Source organism: Parasteatoda tepidariorum, chromosome 4 (assembly GCF_043381705.1).
Source record: "Parasteatoda tepidariorum isolate YZ-2023 chromosome 4, CAS_Ptep_4.0, whole genome shotgun sequence".
Classification (NCBI taxonomy): Eukaryota; Metazoa; Arthropoda; class Arachnida; order Araneae; family Theridiidae; genus Parasteatoda; species Parasteatoda tepidariorum.
This window is the reverse complement of record NC_092207.1, coordinates 44,698,318-44,722,216: the sequence shown is the minus strand read 5'-3', so window position 1 is coordinate 44,722,216 and position 23,899 is coordinate 44,698,318. Positions and strand designations below refer to the sequence as shown.

At 28.7% G+C, this 23,899-nt stretch overlaps 2 protein-coding genes across 4 annotated transcripts in view; one reads left to right on the top strand and one right to left on the bottom strand.

The window, feature by feature from the left end:
* LOC107449442 (uncharacterized) overlaps nt 1-22,542 on the bottom strand; it is a 40,124-nt gene extending 17,582 nt beyond the window's left edge. For 2 of the 3 annotated variants that reach the window (XM_043050229.2, XM_043050230.2), the window contains exons 1-3: nt 22,478-22,542; nt 16,970-17,115; nt 13,343-13,377 (exon numbers count right to left, since the gene is read on the bottom strand). In XM_043050229.2, coding sequence (XP_042906163.1) covers nt 13,343-13,356 — 14 coding nt within the window. In that variant the 5' untranslated portion in view covers nt 13,357-13,377; nt 16,970-17,115; nt 22,478-22,542. Of the gene's footprint in view, nt 1-10,572; nt 10,678-13,342; nt 13,378-16,969; nt 17,116-22,477 lie in introns of those variants that run through there. The other variant, XM_016064967.4, reaches the window with a different exon arrangement.
* LOC107449435 (histone-lysine N-methyltransferase SETMAR-like) lies at nt 14,366-14,953 on the top strand. The gene has a single exon (XM_016064953.1). The coding sequence runs from the start codon at nt 14,366-14,368 to the stop codon at nt 14,951-14,953; it is 588 nt and encodes a 195-aa protein (XP_015920439.1).
* Nucleotides 22,543-23,899: the final 1,357 nt, after the last annotated feature.

The window sequence follows — 23,899 nt, the reverse complement described above, 5'->3', positions numbered from 1 at the left end:
AGTAATTGTTTTCGTTTTCAAAATTTTGTGAGTGAAATTTTGGTGATTAAAATGGAATTAACTGTAATATAGTCAAAAATCCATTTTTCAAAAAAAAAACCCCTTTAACCTAGTAACCTAGTAAAACCTTTCGGAAATCTGTTAATTACATAATAGCACAATATGCAAAAGAAAATGTTAATATCATGTATACATAGACTTATAATTTTAGTTTTATTTTGAATTTAATTAAAGCATGTAGTTTAATTTTTAAATTCAATAAATGTAAGGAAATTGCTTAATGTTATTCAAAACCTAAAATATTTGGGCTTTAAAAAGTTAATTTGTTTTTAAATTAAAATAAGTGAAACTTTTATTCAACTTGTATATCATTAGGTTATAAAAAATATGTCAACGTTTCGTAGTGAATTACACATTTGGATATAAATAAATAAATGGAGACCATAGCATCGATTTCTTAATTTAATTTTGTGACTCGTAAACTTCTACTCATTAGCATACTAAATATATACGGCAGGCACTGAACTTATCGTTCTTCGCCATGGAAGGTACCGGAAGTTTGCTCATTTTGCATTGCCTGATCAGCACCTTGTGACCAAAGTCACGGAGGCGAACAACCTTTTTCATAGTTTAAAAGGTAGTTTTAAATTAGTTCTAGTTCTTATAGAAAACTATTTGATAACAGTTCATGTTTAACAGTTTTAAGGGACCACTTAAGAATGAAAAATTAAAAAAGGAAAAGTTTTTCGAATGATCTTTAAGAAAAAGAACATTTATTATATTATGATACACACTTGAATTAACATTTTGCTGAAATAAAACTTTTCTTAAAATATCTTTTAATTTAGCAGTATTATTTATCTTTATTTTACTATGTTGACTTATTCGAATAAAATTTTTTTTATAAAAGTATTTCAGGTACTAGATATAAGTGCATTGTGAAATATTTTTTTCCTTAAGAATTGTGAGGCATGAACAGCATGGACGTTAACTCAAGACTGAACTTTATGCATAACAATGAAAGAGATTTTTCTTGAAATTTCTCAATATATGGGTCAGGAAATATATTTTGTAGCAGTGCTCTTTTCTGAGAACTTCATTCACTATATGAATAGTTTCGATCTCTTTTTGATGGATAAGGTTTTTTCCTTATGTTGTGAAATCTTTATACCGATCGCAGACATAATCTTCAAGTTTCCAAATGCGTGCCTATTGGATTACGCGAGAAGTTTTCAAGATTGCGCTCTGTTTGTTCACTATTTACCTCTCTTTCTAGTCGAGGAAGGAAAAATTGGATTGTTATTTGAACTGAAAGCCTACTTTACTATTACTCAGGATAAAAAGATTCAAGACAGACTTTTCAAAACAAGGTTTTAAAATGTTGTGAAAAAGTTGTATGATTGCAATTCAAAAGAGAATATAGTCTTTTGAAAAATTGAGAAGAAAGTGTTAAGTTACAAAAAAAAGATTCTGATTTCATATTACTGAATCAAACAAATTCTGATTTCAAACTTAGATTTAAAAAAGATTTATTGCTTTGCTCATATTTGCATTTATTTTATTGGCATATTTTTGAGTTAAGATTGTGTTTATGATTAAACAAAGGATAAACACACACACACACACACACACACACACACACACACACACACNTATATATATATATATATATACCCATTAACCTTAGATAAATCTTTCTTTTAGAGCTTTCAGATAATACTTTCAAATATCTGACAAGACTCCTGTATTTTTCAAAAAATGTAATCTATCATATCTAAATAGTATTTTAAACTCAAACGCAAAATGTTTTTTTTTTCGTGCCTCATGCAAAATCATAAAGGAAAATTCAATTTAAAACAATTTTCAAAGTAATTTCAATTTTTGATTGGAATACTCATTGTCTTTTTTATACGAATTTTTTTTTTCTTCTGGTGATTCTAAATCTATTAGAGATGTCTAAAAACCAATTTTTTTTAAAAAAAATAGATGAATTGCATTCATTTCCATTTTCGATAAGAGAAATCTTTAGCGACAGGAAATTAAATGTTTGAACCAGGAAACAGCTATCAAAACTTCTGATTGAGGGAGAAAAGTTTCGTGACAAAACTGAATATGTCACATAGAATTTGTATTTCCCTAAGCTATACTTCAATGTCAAAAAACTTTTCACTTTACTTCAAATAATCAAAAACTTCATCTGTATCATTTATCTTGAGTTTTTTTAAGGTAATCTGAATGAAAGAACTAAAAATTATAAAAAAATAGATCTAAAATATAATTGAAAATTTTTGACATCTAATTATTAACCGACTTGTTGGTAGTTGTCTAATATAAAATAAAAAAAAAACAGCCAATACCGTGTTATTAACATAGTTGTTTGAAGCTCTTTCGCCAAAGAAAATAAAAAAACCGCAGTTTAAATACCCTACACTTGAAGCTAGCTGCAATTTTAAACTATATTTGTCATTTTGCCGCAAAAAATTATCTGGGCCTTAGAACCGGCAAATAACTATGAAATTTAAAAAATTTTATTCTTTGAAAATCGCCAACTTGGCGGCGTTTTTTCGCTTAGGTGAAAATTATCAAAATCAATACCTTATTCCATTTTTACAAATTTTTATGAGCCCAGATAATACATCATTATAGTAAGTTTTTAAATATTAAAAACCACAAACGCTTTTCATTTTCCCAAAACCGTTGTTTTCCTCCATATTGACGTTTTGCACCATTTTTAGAATAAACAGGAGATGGGGGCTGGTTAAAAATAGGTTAAAATTGCCCTAACAGCCACGAGTAACTGTTGCTAACTCACATCATTTATGAGAATAGCATATTATTCGCAAAAAGCACCATTTTATTCAACTGCAGAGGTTTCGAAAAACAGCCTTAATATTAAATTTTAAATAATTTGTCAACAGCTTCATCACCAAAGAGACTATAAGAATTTAATAATCTTATAACTGAAACATTTTTGTAGTTAGGAAATAAATTAATTGATTTTGATATTCGATTTAGTCGTGACAGTGAATTAATGAGTCATACATTTATATTGAACTAGCTGAATACTCGTCCTTCGCACGGGGTGAATAAAAAAAGAAAGAAAAGAATCAGTAAATCAGTACTGAGAAACACGACGCAATCACGCTCAAAACTGAGAACCATATAACGTAACAATTAAAGAACTTGAAGGAAGATCCAGGTGAATGACATTTTTAAGGGAATTAATGAATTAGAGAAAATAGCATGAAGTGGTTGTGTTAATATGTTTACGTCTTTTATTCACTTTTATCTTAACGTAACTAAACCATAGTAGTTTTTAGTATGCTTGCATGGTTTTTATTTCAAATTAGGAAATGGTAAAAAAAAGAATTATTAGTTCCACCTTCTAAATGAAGTAATTGGAATACATGTGTTCTTTTTTCGTTCTGAAAATAAATGTCACTTACCTGATTCTTCCACTAAGTTTTTCAATAAAATAATTTCTACTTTTTTGATTAATGCTATAGGTTGTAATCTTCGGTGACTTTACGTCATTGAAATAAGAAAAGCTCGTTGCTTGTAATTCATACCTTTGAAATAAAAACAAAATGTATTTAGCATCTCTTGGTATGATGCTATTGCTCACGGCCAATTCATAATAGTTATAATTTACCACTATTAAGTGATTTTCTCAGGTACATATCCCTTACGAGGGGCAACATTTGAGTTTATGCACATTTGTCAGTGGCAGCTAACTACAGCTGATATTTTTAAAAAATATACATAACTAGTGGGCTGCGCCCCCTGCTCGCTAACGCTCGCCAACCCCCGAAAATTGCTACGCAATCTTATATGGTTTGCTTCGCAAACCAAGCTCGCTTCGCTCGCTACTAACTTATTTACATTGCAAATGCACAAAATTCTAAGAATTCAAAACAATCATTCAAATCCATATAACAACTTTTTTTTTTAAAAAAAGAATTACACCTTTTTAGTAAATACTAAGTCATTAAAATAAATCTGAATTCAAATAAATGACATGTAATTCGTTAAACCTATTAGAAATGTGCTGTAGTATAAAATCTTAAGATAAAATTTCTAAAACTGATATCTCCTTAAAAAGGTTAAAATTTTGGCTATAATTAAGTCTATTAAAAATTGAAATAAGTGAATTGCAATGGAAAAACCTGCATAAACAAATAAATTCTAGTAAAACAAATAAATTCGTGATATAAATCAAAAATCGTCAAATAAATTCGTAACATATAAATTCGTGAAAAAAAGCGCTTTCGACAAAATACTAAGATAGAGATCTATCGACAAAGACTACTCACTTCTGCCTAGCTTATGCTCTCTCTGGTTATTTCAGTTTTTGTTTTTAAAAGCGCTATATGTTGAGCCATCTCAGCTAGATTAGACATGTGGCATTTCTAGCGGCAATCATTGGTCGATTTTCTAGCGTTGCCATTCGGGGAGTTGTAATGAGGCTCTTTTTTGTTGCCGTGTAAGAGAAATATATATATGGATTAGAACTTTATAAGGGTTTTGGAGCATGACCATTTCTTTAGTTGACCTTTAATTTACTGCTAAAATATTTGCAAGTAGTGGTGCAAAAAAGTTCTGTTAATTCTAATTCATTAAATTATTAATACACTATCTTAGCTACCACTGGAGAAAATACTTTTTGAAACTACGGAAAACTCCTTGTAGATTTCTCCTTAGAACCAATTCGCCAATTACCATAATACCAGCAGTACACATTACCGTAAGGGATACATATGAATTATGCGTCATCTGTGAGTGGCGATATTTTGATTTTTTCTTAAACGAATTTCCCGTTTATCTATCCTCTATGAGCTTGGTGTTGAAGCACATGTAGCTTATTTTATTTTATTTCAATTAAAACGCATCAATATTAATTGAGCATTAGTGTCAATAATAATATGTAGATTTTTTACGGCTATCCAAAAAAGCGAATAAGTATCTTACCTACTTATTTTTGCTTTTTAGTTCAGAAGTTACTTTTTTTATTTCAATTAATACATAGTACCAGCATTAATTGGGTATAATATGAAAAAAACACAACTACTTTAACTCCGAAAATTTTACTAGGAATAATATTTACCTTTTAGTTTAATTAATGAGCTGAGTTTTAAATATGTTTACTAAATTCATAAACTTAGATAAAACAACAAAATAAATTATTTCAAAAGGAACTAGACTAATACATTTCCAACCAGACGAGTAGCGACTTATAACAACACACTTCGTTTAATGTTTACTTGTTGCTAGAAATCAGGTTCGCAGAAAATGCTGTTTACTAGTCAAATTTAGTAGGAATAACACGACCTGTGACGTAGGCTATAGTATACCCAATTAAGCATCATTGTCCTCAATGATGGTATGACAATTTCTTACTGTTCTTCTAGACAAATAAATAGAATTACTCCATTTCTTTTGCTTTCTAGCACAGAGCTTTTTTCTTTTATTTCAATATGCATATATTACCGTAATTATTTAAACATCTAGACCAAGCGTGCTACCACGTGTTGTTCTTTTACTTTATCTCACTTAGCGAATATAAAATAATTAAATATTTAAATAGGTGTAATACACTATTTTTTGATCAAATAGAGCTATAAGCTAGAAATTATCACTGATGTTATTTTTAAAATATGTGAAATTCGATCGCTAAATTTAAAACAATGGCTAAAAAAATCAAAAAATTCTATTTTGTTTTTGGCTCATCCGGCTTAAACAGTTCGTCATCGAATATTCTAATCTTGACAGTGACCTTCGTCGTGCTTGAAATTATCTATACGTCAATTTTCATCGCTTTTTGTCGGATGGCTTAGGAGTCTATAAAGTGCACACCAACCCACACACAGACATTCATTTTTATATATATAGATTAAAAAATTCAGGTTATTACATTGCCATTACAATAATTGTTAATAAAGGAATCAAAGTATTTATATTCATTTATTATAAACTGTGAAAAAATTAAATAATTGGTTTAATTTAATTATAATTGGATTAAGAATTAGATGTAACTGGATTAAATTTATGAAATTAAAGAAATTTTTAAAAGCTGGGAAATATGTAATGCCAGCAATGGCTTCACTGTTAGTTATTGAACAGTTAATAAAAATAAAATGCTTTTTCATACAACATATTTCCAGCGTTCCAACAACCCTTTAGATATTTTATTAAATTTACTGAAACGGGCTTTATACTTAAAATACATTTTCGTTGGGAGGGATAAGTTATGGCTTTGTGATGACAAGAACTCGTATTTTGGATTTTTTGAGAAAAAAAAATGTCCTAACCCTGTTTTGAAAACATTATTCTTTTATTTTACGTAAAACGCAAACTCTTTTTATAAACTCAGAAATTTTATGGAAGTGTATAAAACAGTATCTATTTAGGAAACATTCTTTTCGTGTTAGATTTTATATTCTTATTTTGTGTGCAATGTGAAGTGATTTATTTTCTTCACAATGCCGAGTTTGCTAAAAAAGTTTAATTTAAGGCAGCTTCAAACGCAACTAACAAAAGTGTTTGAATAGAGTTTTATATTTTCTCGCTAGTATCTGAATTGGGATTTCATTTTTACTTTTTCGTTTATGAAGAGTAAAGAGCTTATTTGTAGATTTAATATTAACAGAAAAAGGGAATTACTCAAGCAGAAATCTGTTTCTAAAATAATAGTGAAAGAAACATTTTGATAAGGATTAAGTATGAAATGAATAATTTAAATGTTAATGTATAAAAATGTTTTGTAACTGTAATATAGATAGTGTTTTGTAATTATGACTCTTAATATGTTTTTTTAATAAAAGTACACACATTAGGAGTTGAAAATCAATAATTAAGAGTGGAAAAAACAAATTATCACTTGAAATTTGACGTATCACTAGTGAGAAAAGCGGTATGAAAACACCATAATAAATGAATTGACAGTCTAATAAAATGCATTTCTAACATATTGCTCGTTATAACTGAGTGCTATTAAGAAACGAGTTTAGAAAAAATCCTAAAAGTTCATACACATTTACTAAATTATAATTATAAGTATTGAAAATAAAATAATTATTTTCAATTATTGTACAATACCAAAGAAGATAGTTAATTTGCTAAATTGTTTTTTACATTTTCTTGTGCCTTTTATACAAATTCACAGTTTTTTTTAAATAAGACTAAAAGTCCGAAAAAATCATTGACGTCAAAAAAGAATTGTCAGCTGGAAAAAGATCAAAAAGGAATTTTTAAAAAGGTATTGACTGCGTTTTCATTACATTTATTAGTTTTTTTTTTTAAATTTCCTTTTTAGTTTTGGCTTAATTAAACGATAAACTAGTGCGTTAAAGTCTTACTTTAACAAAAACTATAGACTATGTATAGCTAAACTGCGTGCTTAACTATATATATTTAACTATTTTGTGCGTTTAAACTATATTTAACTCATAAAAAATTATTTATAATAGGAACTAAATTGGTAAATGACATGCTGTGAAATTTTGTTGATGTAAAACATCAACTTAGATAAAAGATAAATACAAAAAATCTAGACTGTTTATCAAATTATTACGGATAGTACTTCATATTCTAGGTAAAATTTATATAATTTAATATTTTGAAGTTTACAGAAGAGAAATGCAGTCTTGTACTAAAGTTGTATAAATTTTTCTTCCAACATGTAGGAAAAGAGGATTTGTTTAAGAACATTTAATATTAGAAGGCATGTACAAAGAAATTATGTAAAATGTTGATACAAGTAAAAAGGCAAGTGTACAAAATATTAACTAAAAGAATTTTGGAATTTATTACCTTAAAGACATTTTAAAATGTCAAAAATGATTTTCTGTTTGACATTAAAGGACATTTTAAGCTGCTTAAACCAAGTTTCAATTTCTTTAAATCTGTAAATATACTTTAAATATTTAACCAAAGCATTACTTCCAAACGAAGCTTAAACTGGTATTGAAAGTTCGTATTAGTAGAAGTTGCTGTAGAAAAGAATGAAAGATTGATATTGTGAGAAAAACTGATTTTAAAAAGAAAAAAAAAATATTTTATAACGAGCAATCTTTATTGCTAAGCATCTTTTCAAGTAAAATAAAGACCTAGTATTTGTTTTTAGTTTAAATGTTTTATTTAAAAAAAAAGTTAAATAATTTCTCACAACATATAAGTATTATAAATATTTGTGAAAAAATTTAATGGTTTTCGTGATACAATGAAGTAATTTTTTAAAGAAAAATAACATTGTCGACTGCAGCGGCCAGTTTGTAATTCCAGGGGGATATGTAGATAAATACTCTATAATTTTTAGGCCAACAGCATGATGATGGCGAGTTGGTGACAACGGCACGACGTGTCACCTTTGCGGCACAACGGCAGCATTGTACTCCTCACCATCTTGTACTCATAATCAAAATATTATAATCATCAATCATCACTCGAAATTTAATATACATAAAAATACAGCAGTTTCAAACATTCTTAATTCTACTTGTATTAGTTAATCAGTAACTTTAAATAACAATATTATAGATAAAGCAGAAGCATTTCTAGTTTTGAAACGTGATCTTCATTTGCCACGTGGTACAAATCTGCAAATGCTGCATTATAAAAAATGGCAGAATGCGTAAAACTGAAGCTGAAATTCTAAACTTTTCCCTTTTTTCCTTTCTAGCCCACCACCAACAACGTACGCCTAATTTATTTTATATAATACACAATTCTGACTGCTATATTTTAAAAACGATTCATTTATTTAAGCAAAGTACATTTAAATCTGTTTGAAAGTATTCTGTCTTTTATGTACAATTGCACCATTTTGTATATTAAAGTGTAGATCAGAACAGAAGTTGTAAAGAAAAAAAAGTAGAAAACTAACACTGCAACGTTTTTTCATATTCTTTATACTTCTGTACTTAACAAAATGAATATCTTTTTTAATTATAAATAAATTTTACCTGTCAATTTTAATTATTTGAAGTCATCGATTTAAAAATACATATACAAGAGTTGTGGGGTGGAGATTTCCCTAATAATGCTCCCATTCTTTTAATATTCTGACATTTATTTAAGATTTATCCTTTTATTAGTAAAAGAGTTATTAAATATTTGTAGGAACCAATACTATCAAAAACAAAACTTATTTTGGCAAAAGACAAACTTTTGTTTTCCATACGCAAACAAGTGCATGCAAATGATAACCATTTTAGAATTTTTTTTTTTTATCATAACCCCAATAATTCAATATATAATTTGTTAGGTTATATTTTTGCTGGAAATAGAATGTTATTTAAAGTGAAATGTTTTATTTAATAAATATTATTGCTCCGTCAAAAGTTTAATCTTGTATTTGTAACCAAAATCACGACATAGCTTAATATTCAATTTCGAGCAATTCCACCGCCAAGTCACGATTTATCGTAAATCTTCATGCATTGTATTTTCTACTTCAATATTTGAAATTCAATTCAAACAAGAGCCATTCCTGTTTGCTTTGATTTTGATAAGATGAAAATATTTTGAGTGTGTGCTGAACTACGACTTGTAAATACGAAATACATTTCTGAAAGTTCCTGCCTTAAGCTAACGCCATTGATTTTATAAAACGCTTTGTACTAGCAATAAATTGAGTATGTAATGTTTTATTGAAAGTAAATTAACATATTAACGTGAAGATTACCGAAATACAATAAGGGCTAACGAAGAGCTTGACTTGCTAATACTTTCATTATTTACATTTTAAATGTAGTAAAAGACATAAAAGGGTTCGATGTTTATTTAAAATATGCAAGTGATATAGTGAATCTAAATAATTTTGGAAATACATGAGTTTATTTTCTAGTATATGGGAGTATTAAAGTAAATTATGAAAGTATTTTAGTTTTAAATGCTCAATTCTTTTATATTTTGAAGCCTAAATCTAATTTCCATTAAGGTATGAAATTTTTCGAATAAAATACTTTTTTACTTATTTCTAGAAAGTTTGAGATCAGATCAGATGATTTTCGGCATATTTTAAATTTTCATTTAAACATTATATTAAAAAAATATTTTCTAGCTTTGAAAAAGTCATCAAAAACAAATATTAACTTAAGCAACAACTAAGTGCAGTTCATTATAAAGCAGACGACATTTTTGGAACTTTCTGGATCAGGATGAATTTTTGTGAAAAAGTATAGTGAGCCAGCACAGGAAAAGGAAAGATCAAGTTTTTGTTGAAAAATGTAGAAAGAAATTTTAAAGAATTGTTGAAGAATGGTAAGAATGAATTTAATAATTGCCTAAAGAATATCCTGCTAGTTAGTTCTCTGATGTCAACGTCTAGAAAATCGTCTGAAGTATTGTTTTGATTAGAAATGGTGAAAATATTTCGTATACTATTTAAATAAATGAATATATTTTTAAAATATTAGCTGGATTTTCAATTCAACACTCGGAACAGTACGTTAAAGTGGCCTTATAATTTATTATAAAAAGAAGTAAAGAATTCTAATTGGTATTATGTTTTAGAAAAATTATTATTTTTGATCTAAATTATTACAGAAATAAATAATAATTTGCATACATTACCTTAAAAATTCTGTAGCGAGATTTCTAATACAATAAAGTTTTATCTGCCAGTTTCGATAGTGATAATAAAATACCAAGGCATGTGACTATTCATTCTCCAACTTCTACTTTCTCATTGTTTGTTTTTAACTAAATGCATAATAGATTTATTTGCATACAATGTTTGCTTATCTTACTTGTTGAGAAACAAATACTGTAATTATGCAAGAAATTTGTGTGAAGGTATAAAGCGAATCTCATTGATTTTTCAGATTTGATAAAATTTTTTATTTGAATGTTTTCAGTAGCAAATTTGTCCACAATTTGAGTACATTAATAGAATTGAATACAGTCCTCCATGAATAAATAACGATTTATTTTGAGACATTTGTTTTATCTCAGTGTAAAGAGAAAATAGCCATGTTTCATTATTTTAAGTAAATCTATTATTTTCGCTTTTACTATTAAGTATATATAAGCGTTTTTTTCTTAATCACCAAGATTTGTTTATTTTAACGGTTATGTTCATAAATTTCTATTAGTTTCTTAAAGAATAACTTAGAGCATATTCAGAGTAGAGGAATTACTAAAGCTGCCTCTCTGAAAATTTAAAAAAAAAATGTTAAATAATTTGAATCGCATTAAGAAAAGTCCTAGCTGAGTCATCTTATACTGATTTGCCTCTCTCGGTCACAGTGGCTTTTCTTCTTATTTATTCTTCTTTATTCTTGTTTCACTGTGGATTTTCTAGTTTTGTGTTTTACATTTATTTTCCATTTTTCTATAGCAACTTTACGTTTCTTATTTCAAAACACTTTCGCTTCTTCTCATTCATGCTTGGCAAGTCTTGAGAATAGGCTCTTATTTTTGAACCCTCGAAACATGTCGACTTTAATTTCAATCTGCATATTTTTGACTCCAATGACATCTATATATATAATATTAAAAAAAAAGAGTTTGGGTGTGTATGTATGTGTGTCTGCATACCGGATTGAGGGTAAACGGTAGACTCTAAGTAATACGAAATTAAACATGAAGCTGAATTAGTACAATTGTAAACTTTTTACGAAGCCCCGATTTTCGATTTAAAATTAGGAGACATTTAAGAAATGGAATTTTTGCATTAGTTTAGCAGAAGCCATTGTTTTAAAATAAACTATTAACGATACAATTTTTTTTTAATATTTTAAAGACAACATCATTAATGCTTGCTAGCTTACAGCTCTAATAAGCAAAGTTGTGTTCTGTAATACTTAATTCTTTCTTTATTCGTTGTGTTTAGTTATTTGAATGATCGTTATAGCATAGGCGGACTGCGACACCATTCAAGTATTTTTAAGGTTATCTGAAACCACATGTTTATTTTGCTTATTGTCATGCTTTTAAGGCGTGTTTTTATGTAACTAAATAATTTAAAATAAACGTTTATTGTGATAAAAAAAGTAACTCGTACTAACAAGCAAATTTAAGAGAAAAATGGTACTAATTCGCTGAGGATAAATGTAAAAAAAAAAAACGCCAACAGTACTATTGACACCAATGATAATTAATTTTGGTAAAGAAATTGAATTAAAATAGTTAGTTTTGTACAGAAAGCCTTTAATAGAGCGTAAAAAGTCACCAATTTGTTTTTGACATCAATGATAGTTAACTAATTTTAGTAATAAGTACTAATAGAAAGAAAGATAATAAGCTATGTACTAGAAAGTAAACTTAATGGTGAAAATGTACTTCTTCTGTACGGGGAACCGTAAGAAGTCGCCTTACTATTATTGACACCAATGATACTCAATTTTGATAACAGGCACTAGCATCATGGTAAATGGAGAAGTTTTGAAACGTGATTTTTATAAAACTGAATAATTTTAAAATCAACGGTAATTGAAATAAAAGAACATAAGTTTATACTAAAAAGTAAAATCAAGAGAGAAATGGTACTAATAGGTAGAGGAAGAACGTAAAAAAAACGTCAATAATATTATTTACGTAAATTATAATTAATTTTGACAATAGTTACGAATTGACACCCAGTGGTTGAGTGGCGATCTCGTGCCGCAGGTCCTGGGTTCGATCCTCAGACCGAGCAAGGTGAACTCAGCCTTTCATTTTTTCAGTGGGTCTATAAAATGAGTAACAAGTATGCTGGGGGACTAAACAATGGGGGTTCCACGTTTGACTGTCCATCCAACAGGAACATCTACTCCTGCACCTCAGAGCCCTAGATCAAGAAAACTGAGATAGGCACAGTAGGCCAGGTTCCCTATGGGCTGTTGCGCCACTGTGTTTAATTCAGTTTTAATAGTTAAAAATTTAAGTAAAAAAAAAGCTATGTACTAAAAAGCAAAATAAATGGAGAAATGGTACTTATTCGTTTAAAAGAACTTAATAAGCCGCCTTACTATCATTGATGCTAAATTTTGATACTGACATCATAATAGTTGGTGCAATATTAATAGGTACCAAATATTACCTTATATTGATACACAATATTTTATGAGTAAATTTGATGTCGATTACAGCTGCACCAAATACTGCGCATTTTTATGATAGATTTTTTGCAGCCCCTCGGAGATATTGTAAGTACAGGAGATAGTTACTTGATTGTTTTAAATTTTAAGTATCATGAGTTGCCTCGAGCCAACAGTTATTATGACAGATGATTCTGAATTTAGTTTGTCTATATTTTGATGGGATGAACTTTTAAAAATGTTTTCTGCTTAATCTAATAACATAAAGCCACCGAGAAAGCCAACAAATAATTTATAGATAAAAGAAAATAAGGAATATCTACCTGTGGGACTGCATACTGGATTGCTGGAACACCTTCTAAAAAAAGAGATTAATAATGAATTTAAACGAGTAAAATTGTAAACAAATTATGAATCAGAAATTTTTTATTTATATTTTAAATTCAGAGATTTATTTTGAAAACGGAATGCTCTTATTGACTGAGCGCAAGTTGCTTATTGCACGCTCTGCTATACTTTACTATATATTATTTCTTTTGCCAGGTTATTTGTATGATCAAAGTGATCGCTGTAGTATAAGCAAACTACATCACCAAATTATTATTCCTAAGGTTATCTGAAACCACGTGTTTATTTGTTAATAGTTATACTTTAAAAACGTGCTTTTTTTTTATAAAACTGAATAATTTTAAAATCAATGGTAATTGCAATAAAAGAAAATAAGTTAGGTATTAAAAAAATAAAATTGATACAGAAATGGAACTAATTCTTTGAGGATAAGCATAAAAAAACTAAGGTTAATATTGATACTAAATGATAAATGTGGTATTTGTTGCTAATTGAACTAAAATAATTAGCTATGCTCTAAAAAGTAAAATCAAGGGAGAAATATTACGAATTTGTAAAAAGATCTTACAAAAACTGGAAACTCTTATTGTCGTTAATGATACTAAATAAATTTTGGTAATAATGTCTAATTGAAATAAAAAAAGAAGCTATAAACTTAAAAGCAATATTAATGGAGAAAATGTACATATTCATTCCGGGGAAAGGTAGAAAGTCGGCCCAGCATTATTGATACCAACACCAACAATGCTTAATTTTGGTAATATGCACTACTGACATCATTGTAATTGTTGAAGTATACTCTTATACAAGGATTACTCTGAAATTTTTGAGGTACCCGCAGACGAGAATTTACAAAATAAAAATAACGGTTTAATTTTAAAATACAAAGTATTTTAACACAGCAGACGATTTTTTGCTGACTTACTTCAACTTGTTTAGCGTAGAATAAATTTTAAACAGAAGAGAAAATGGAGTAGACGCGAGAGCATTTTCGCGCTATGATTTTCTACTATTTTAAAGTTGGATTAAATCAAGAAGAGTGCATTCAACGGTTGCAATTAGCATTTGATGATGAATCTCCAGCTCGTGTTGCTGTATTCAGATGGCCTAAAGAATTTAGCAGAGGTCGCAATTTTCTTCAGAATGAAGAACACACAGGAAGGCCGCCGTCGGCGGTAATCCCGGATAATGTGTCTGCCATACGAAAAATGTTAAAGGATGACAATCGCTGTACCTATCAAATTATACAGAAGAAACTTAACATTGGGTCCGCAGCCATACACAAAAATATTCATGAAGAATTACATAAGAAAAAAGTAGTTTGCCGTTGGGTTCCCCATAATCTAACTGAGCACCAAAAAGAGGAGCGTGTCAGAATCACCAAAGGAACTCTTAAATTGATAAATGATGATGGCCACCGCGTCATTTCTAGAATTGTAACGGGTGAGGAAACGTACATACCGTTTTTTGACATTCCAACGCGTCAAGAAAGCAAAGTATGGGTCTTTGAAGATGATCCCACGCGGACAATGCGCACTGAAAAAAGTGATGTATGCCGCGTTCTTCAGAAGTACGGGATTGGTTAAAGCCATCAAGTTGGAAGGATAGAAGACAGTAACAGCAAACTGGTATACCACTAAATGTCTTCCAGAAATTCTGCAAGAAGTGAATGTTAGGGGACTAATGCTTCACCATGACAATGCATCTTAACATACAACCGGATTAACAGTTGAGTTTCTTAAACAAAAACAAATTAAAGTGATAGAACATCCGCCGTATTCACATGATCTTGCCATGTGCGACTTTTGGTTATTCTTTAATCTAAAAATGAACTTACGAGGACGTCGTTTTCATTCAGAAGAAGAGATTGATGTGGCTATAAATGCATTTTTTCATGGCTTGAAATGAATGGCTTGAGGCATTTAATCTGTGGAAAATTCGACTACAAAAGTGCATTGATGCTGGAGGATACTACTTTGAAAACACCTAAAATTTTGCAAGTGCAACTTTAAAAATCTAGTTGTATCTCAAAAATTTCAGAATGACCCTCGTACAAAATATTTTATGAATAAATTTTTCAGTAGTTTGATTTCCAGATTCAACAGAGATCAGTATTAGGGCCCCCAAATTTCAAAAAAGCAATGAAGCTTGAATTCGATACTTTTCTTTCCGTCTTTCTTTCAGGTGATTCAACTAAGCTTTTATTTCTTTCTCTGTTAAATATTAATTTAAGAACCCTAAAAGTATACATTTTTAAATTCAATTTTGACAGGGATTCCAAAAACATGTATTAAAGGTGGTGATTACGTAAGAATACGTGTTGTTAATATTGAAGTTTTTCTTATGGTATGGTGCAGCTCAAACATAAAATTGCTCGCACATCATTAAGATAATTCAGAGAAAGTATGTTATTTTCAATTTTGTAAATGCAGAAATTTTTCAAAAATTCTTTCTTGTTAGCTTAGCTCGAAATCTATCAAATCAGCATTGAAGAAGAATTGACAGAGAACTTAAAAACCTGTTTGACCAATAAAGAGAAGCAAAAGGAATTGAATTAAAGTTGTTTGAAGAGCTTATATGTTTCATTCATGTTTTACACCCGCCTTTCTTCACTTGGATTTTCGGAACATTAAGATTGAAATGTCGTGTAAATTTTTTTGTTTTTTTTTATTGATCGACTGTAAGTTAAGGCATGCAATTGTAGAGTCTTATTTTTACTTTAACTTATTTAAGAAGACTTAAAATGTTTGTTTGAGAGCGAAAATAATCAAGAGTAAAACATTTAAAACTTTCTGTTTTTAAATTTAAATTTCTTCTCATTCATTGAGGTACGCCTCTCAAAAATTATCACAACATTTCATTATTTCCAGAGATAACTATCTAATGTAGTTTATTTCTTAAGATATGTATTTTCATAAAATAATTAATCTATTGTTGGCAGAAAGTGTAGATGAAATAGAATAAAGCGGGGAATAAAATGAATAAATCAACTCTTTCTTACTTGTAAACCGCATTTGGGTAAATAAGTCATTACCGACTGTTTAAAGATGCATTCAAATTACATTATTTGAATGCATGACATTTTCATCACATATTCTCTAAACTAAATACGAAAAAGGAAAGTAGCGTTTACATTGATTAGCGTTTTATTTGTCATCATTAGAACGATTTAATTAGAGAGTTACTGTCAAATTAATGAATGTTACTTGCCGGAATTTCCCTAATGTGCTTGAATATGTTAGTGAATTATTTAGTAGAATAAAGTGAATATGGTGATAGTTAAATTTACTCATAATTTAATTTGTCACGAAATAATGTACAACATCAGTAGAACTGCTGTTTGTATACCTTAAGTTAAGATATTTAAATTAAAACTCATCCGTTATTTTTCACAAGTTATGAATTAATTTCTAATAAATTCAAAACCATAAATTAATTTATAATGAGTAGTAATTAATTCATAACTATGTTTCATTAACAAGTTATAAACTAATTTATAATTAATAAGTTTCATAATTTAATCAAATTTATGAAAATTTTGAATGTTTCTCAATAAAAATAAAAATAAAGTTAGATTAAGAATGAAACATCATGAAACCTACCTCCTAATTTTATGGAATAGTTGCTCGTTATTTTGTTAATCTTCCATTTTGCTGCAGAATATTTTCTCATTTCCTTTGTCGAATAATAACATTTTATTGTCAACACTCTTTCTATTTTCTTTGGAAAAGGTGCATGAATGTTTTCTCTGAAAAGGTACTTGAATTAATAGAATACTAGTGTTTTAATTGTCAAATTCTAAATGTTTATTTCATGTAACGTTTTATTTTCATGAATTGTTGGGAAATAATTTGAAAATAATTTAAATAAAAATGATAAGCTGGTTTTATAAACATTTTAATTTAGCAGAAAATAGTTTGTTTATAACACATCGTTTGTATATATTTTATATCGTTTGTATATAATTTAGAATTTCGTTTTTGTATTTTTTTTCTCTTTTCGAGAAATTTTTCTGGTTTTGCCACTAAATTCGGAAAACTGGAAATGCTTAACAAGAAGATTTAGCTAATGAGAATTTTCCTCACTACTTTGTCTGTAATGATTGGAAATTTGAAATAATCTGAAAAGGAACTACAAGTTGGTGTTTTTAATTTCTGAAAATGAAATCAATACTGCGTCAAACTTGCAAAAAAAAAATCAAAGTGTGTTCTTTGATTTCTTTACAAGTACGAACAGAAGATACGAAAATATAATTTCTTTATATAGTTTTTTCACTAGTGTTTAGCGGGATTCAATCAGAAATATTCAGGCACTTAATGATCTTTGCTTTTTAGAGATCTGATTTTAATTTAGATTATCCAGATAACTTTCAAAATTTTATTGATATTTCAAACATAATTATCATAAAATTCCTTATAAAGAACTTATGAAGAAAACCTGCTGTCAAAAACTACCCTGTATACGACATACAATAGATTTTTTTCATTATCGAAAATAAAATTATTGGCTGGATTGAAGAAGTGTTCATCATACAATTACAGCACAAATAACAGGCTGTGCACGACGAATCGCAGGATTTAAAACATTAAGCGATTCACAAGACACTAGCAAATCAGTACACGGTTACCAGCACAGACTAATGTTCTTTGCAATTACTCTTTGCGAGGCACATTACTGTTTATATATATGGGCATGGCGACGGAACCTCGAGCTTTCGACATGATTCTAGACAATTTTCGCACGACACCATAAATATTAGTTCTCTCGCTTCGAAACTTGAATTTTCGAGAACTATCATTTTGTTACTAAAATGGTCAACTAGTATCACCAAGTCACTATATATATATANTTCATGGGACACATTAGGACCCATAATTCTCATAGAACAATCCCTGACGTCTGTAAGCTACTTGAACATAATTGCAGATCAGGTTCGCTTATTTATGGCAACAGTTTTTCCTACGGGGGATGGTATTTACATACAGGATAATGCACCATGTCATAAGGGTCGAATCGTCATGGATTGGTTCGAGGAACATTCCAGTGACTTTCAAGTCATGCCCGCAAATTCAAATTCTTGGCCCCAAAATTCACCTGACCTTAATCCAATGGAGAATTTGTGGTCCTACTTGGAAAACCAAATTCGTGCTGCCACGCTACCTCTTCGCAATGTGACGGAATTGCAGGACCAGTTGGTGAGCGCTTGGTACCAGATACCTCAGACTACCTATCAGCACCTTGTGGTATCAATGCCACGGCGAGTGCTAGCAGTTTTGAGGGCTAAAGGTGGTCTTACGTGTTACGTTACGTTACGCCAAAATTAATCTGCAACCGATTCTGTTTCTTCAAATATTTTAAAAATTGAATCAGTGATGTTTGCTAGCTTATAATTTTTATTTGTCAAAAACGAAGTTTTCATTCCAGATAAACCACTCAAGTGGAAGAATGGATGCCACCGTATTATTACATCAAAAGTTATATCAAAACACGTGTTTTTTCTTGTATAGTTATACACTAAAAGGCTTTTCTATAAAACTAAATAACTCTAAATCAAAGGTGTTTGAAATAAATATATAATCTGTGTACTGAAAAGCAAAGTTCTTGGATAAATGGTACAAAGTTATTTCGGAGAAGCGTAAAAAATCGCCATACTATTATTAGCGCCAATGATGCTTAATAAATTTTTGTATTACGTTCTAATTGAAAGAAAAACAATATCTATCTATTAAAAAGTAAAGTTAATGGAGGAAAGGTATTTATCCATTTAGGGGTACCGGAAAACCTCATGAGGGTTTCAGGGTTGACCTCTAGCAACAGCATCATTAAAATGATACTTAATTCCGTAAATCTTCATTTTGATGGGATACAAAACGTTTTGCTTATTCTAATAACGTAAAGTTTCCATAAAGGACAAAATATGATACTAGATAAGAAAAAAAATTGAAATCCTTTGAGCTTTATTAATTTAGTTGGTATATATGGTACAGTTTTGAACCTGATTTTGAAGTGTTTTTCAATACTGGTTTAGTGAATATTTTCATTTTCACCCCCGTACGAAGAATAAGTATTCTTCTAGTTTTAAAATAAAAAGTAAGAAACTTTTACAAAGAAAAGGAAAGAAATATGTCGAACACCGGTTTGGAACCGATGCTCTCTTGAATTGAAGAATCATATTTTTTTTACCTGAAAATATCACAGTGGAAGATATTTTTTTCTTACCGTTGCCTGCAGCCTTAAACAATTTATTTTGTTGGCTGAATAACGTTAAAACCATACAAAGGCATGAAAAAGAAACACATTTGAACCCATTTATATTTGGTACAATTTCCTTGTCAGTTGGCACTAGTAAATTGAAGATAAACCTCCTATTACGTATTTTTTTAATAATTTAAGATTGAAAACCACTCTGAAATATTAATTGTCTTCCAAATTTTTCTTTCACATGATCAATACTGAAATCAATGTTTCAAAAGTTAATATCAAAACCATTATGTATAAGAGGTATACAATGCTTTTTGTTTGAATGAAATAATCGTTCGCAAAATTCATTCAAACCTTTGTATGAAGGAAATTGCAATTGTTCGCAAATTTTAAACTACGTTTTCGCATAATTTTTTTGTTTTCAATGCTTTTCACAAGATAAAGTTTAGTTTGCTTTAATTGAAAATTTCGTAGCATGTAGGCAGTTAATGTAGTTATTGCTGAACGAAGAAGTACCCTGATTACAGTAAGTTTTTTTAGTTAATTAAAGGTTAAATGATAACTTTTAGGACGTTTTTTTGTCAAATCTGCTGCCATTTTGTTAAAATTAAAAAGAAAAAAATGCATTATCATTCATATGTGCAGCGTTGTTTTACTTAGTATATTTTAGTGACTAGTTTTAATTATTTTTAAAACATATAATCAAACTAGATTTGAATGCCTTCCTTAAATGTGTGATCCGACACATTTCGGACAACATACAACAAATAGTTTCGTCATATTTCAGAGTCGTTTTAGTTATTCTTAGCTTAGACGTCAATTTGTGATGCCTAATGTATATATTTTTTGACGTCAATATTTCTGACTAATATAATAATTTTTCTAAATATAATGTGTGTTCATTACAGAGCACTTTGGTAAATTACTTTCAATAACATGAATAAACTTCTGTTTATTGTTTAAAGTCAATGGAAATAAACTTATTTAAAACTTCCCTTTTATTACTTTTACTAATAAATTTCAATAAGATTTGTTTTTAATTTCAAATATTTTTAATTATAGATTTTAAGTCAGGGATTTTATTTGAAGAATTTCGAAACAATTAAATATTTAAATAAGCTTATTTACAGAAGCATATTTACATGGAAAGTTTACAAAGCTTTTAATACTTTAATGTAATTTAATTCTTAAATTCTAAACTCCAGAATCTGTAATTACTTAAACGAGGAAATTGATTTTTGAAGTAGGCTTGTACAAAATAAGAATTAAAATTAATCTTCAATTTCATTAAATCACGGTTTCCAAATGCCAATAAGTAAATATATTGTTATTTGAATTAACTATCTAAATATAGAAAAGAAGTTTAGTAAATACATTTCAAAAAATAATTTAAGTTTGAAACAAATATTTAAAAGGGAAAATCTGTGTTGTGCAAATGCGCTTTTCTCTGAAGTATTTAATAATTATGTAAAAAAAAATTTTTCTTTTTCTTTTTCTTAACAGGTTTATACTTAAATTTTTTACTAATAAAGAAATTTTTTTTATTGTTACATCTTTTTATTCAATATTACTTTCTTCCGCCCCCTGTTCGCTGACGATGCCGAACCTTCGAAGATTGATATGCAAATCTTATATGGTTTTGGTTTGCAAGTAATGCTCACATCGCTCGCTATTAAGATAAACCCATTTAAAATGTGTTTTGCCGTAAAATCTTAAAAATTTAAATCAATTATTAAAATATTTTAAGCTAATTCCACTTTAAAAAATATAATTTTGAACTATTAATTTTAAATTGAAATTTTTAAATTGAAACAAATGGCATGCAATTCGCGATCGCAACTCTCGAGTACGCCATCTAGCGGGAGACTGAAAATATCGGACATTAGTTCCCACAAAGCCATTGGCAATGACGGACGCCATTTCATTAGCAGCAAATAAGAAGCAAAATTTTCCTAAGGAAAAGGTAGAACTTCTTGAAAAAACTAACCAGAACATGCCAAACATTGAAGCAGAACACGCCAAGCATTTAAAGAACAATTTCTCAAAAATTTTTACCTTTCTATTACCAACAACATAACTTCCAATTTCATGATCACTTGCTGTTACAGATTGTGTGTATTACGGTAAAATAATTTTTTCTGTCTTCAATTCATTACAAATTAATGTGAAATCAGCATTGCTTTCGTCATTCCAATGAATAAATAAGAATTCAGAATATGCACAGAACTGTAGTTATAGAATATTGTTCTTCTTTATAGAATAGTATATATTTCTGTATCTATATTATTCGTAAAACAACAATAAAGAATCATCCGAACTACTTGAAATAGATTCATTTGTGCTGATTATTAATAAATTTGTATCGTTTTCTTGGTAATTATTTTTTTTGTTTTGAAGGAATAATTTCAACTAGAATTCAGCTATTCTGTTTTTAAGCTACATATTCAAATTCATATCGAGATCTTACATTTATAAAATTTTGATGTGTGGTATGTTATAAAACAGGTGAGTGTTATGATTTTTATAATAAAAAATTTGCTTGCAAATATTTTTTTTTCTTATTTGATGATAGTTCTCTACAGAATGGTTTTTTACGTCTCATCGAAAGATGCAGAATCAGATACGTCTGATCAGATACGTCTGATCGAAAGATGCACGATTAAGAACTATAAGAATAATAAAAAAAGAAACAATATGAAAGTTTTTATTTCAATGTAAAGAATTCTTAAAATCGTTTTTTATCCTAAGAATTCTTTATTTTCCGTTTTTTAGTTTATAATTTTTTGATAAAAATTGTTGTCAAAATACTTTTTTTGAAAAATTAAATGGTATAACATTATGTGTATGTATACTTCTTATATTGAAGTAATATGATTCAGAAAAGTATGGAATAAAAATTCGGTACTTACGTATTAATGCCACCGCCGCTACAGATTTGGCGGTTTTTAAGTGCCGCCAATCTACACTTAAAATTTTTGCGACAAATCATAAAATAAAACAATTTATTTAAAATCAAAGTAGTCAGTCAGATTTCGGTGGAAAATGAGCTGATATAGAGTTTAGCAAAGATTCAAAACAATCATATCGCCATATGAACTCTGATAAATAAGATACCAAGTGAAATAACATTTCTAAAACGTACGTTTACCTAGATAAGGTTTCATGTTGTGGGAATTGGTACATTTTCGTTTTTTCGGTAAAATATTTCCCTCCTGAAAAAATAAAATTGCTTCTTGTTTTGTTTTTGGCAAATCCCAAAGACGAATTTTCGTAGCACTAAAAATGGCGACAAAAAAGAATTGTTTTTTTTTTTTTTTTTTTCGTCAGCATTCTTTATTTTACGTTTCTTAGTTTCTAAATAATGATTTTTATTGAAACTTGAAATTTTTTGATAAAAATTGTTGTCAAAAAACTTTGTTTACAAAATTAAATTTCATAAAATTATGAGGCTTATGTATACTTTTTGTTCATTTTAATTTTTGAACTAATATGATTCTTAAAACTATAGAATGTAAAGTTTAAATGGGCCTTTCATGTTATATCATTAAATTTAGTAATACTATTTCTCGGGCATTAGGTTTTAACTCTTATAAGAATATACATATTTTTTTCTGTTAATGTACAAATATTTTTCCGATGTGTTTTGGATATTCCTTCTCTAATAAAAAGAGATACCATTTTGTTTTCGTTTGCATAAGGAAGAATACCAAATATTTTTCTTTTTTTAATTTAATTAGCCACAATAAAGAAGGAACGTTGCAATGCTACGTGCTACATTAAAGACGTCTCTAGAGTAACTGAATCACTGTTCATATGGAAATCGCAGGTATCCGTCTCATACAACAACGCCCCCTATAGTTCGTTGCGATCGCGAATAGAAAAACTCACAGTAACAAAACGATAATTATGCTTTTAAAAACTAATTATTTCTAGGGATTTACTTTGTTAAAAACACAATTATAAATTTCAGAGCTTCAAGCTATCACTGTAAACTTGCCAAATGATCAAATTGTTAGGGAATTAAATTGAAATAAATGACATGCAGTGGGAACACTCGCAGAAACTAAGCATTAGTTATGCTTTTAAAAAACACAACAGCACGACTAATACTCATTTTTCATTGAATAACAATAACAATGAATAAAATTAGTATTATTGAACCTGCATAATTATAATTAAAACATAATGTATATCGCTTTGCCTTGCTACTCAGTCTTTAACTTTTCAATTCTTCCCTACTTATTGCTCAATTTGTTTCAGCTTTTCGTTGCCCACGAGAAAAAAAAACTTATTTAGGAATTTGTAAATATATATGTTTACGCTATCATGCT

Excerpts from the sequence above, each read along its gene's own strand:
- LOC107449435 (XM_016064953.1), top strand. The coding sequence starts at position 14,366 with ATGATTTTCTACTATTTTAAAGTTGGATTAAATCAAGAAGAGTGCATT.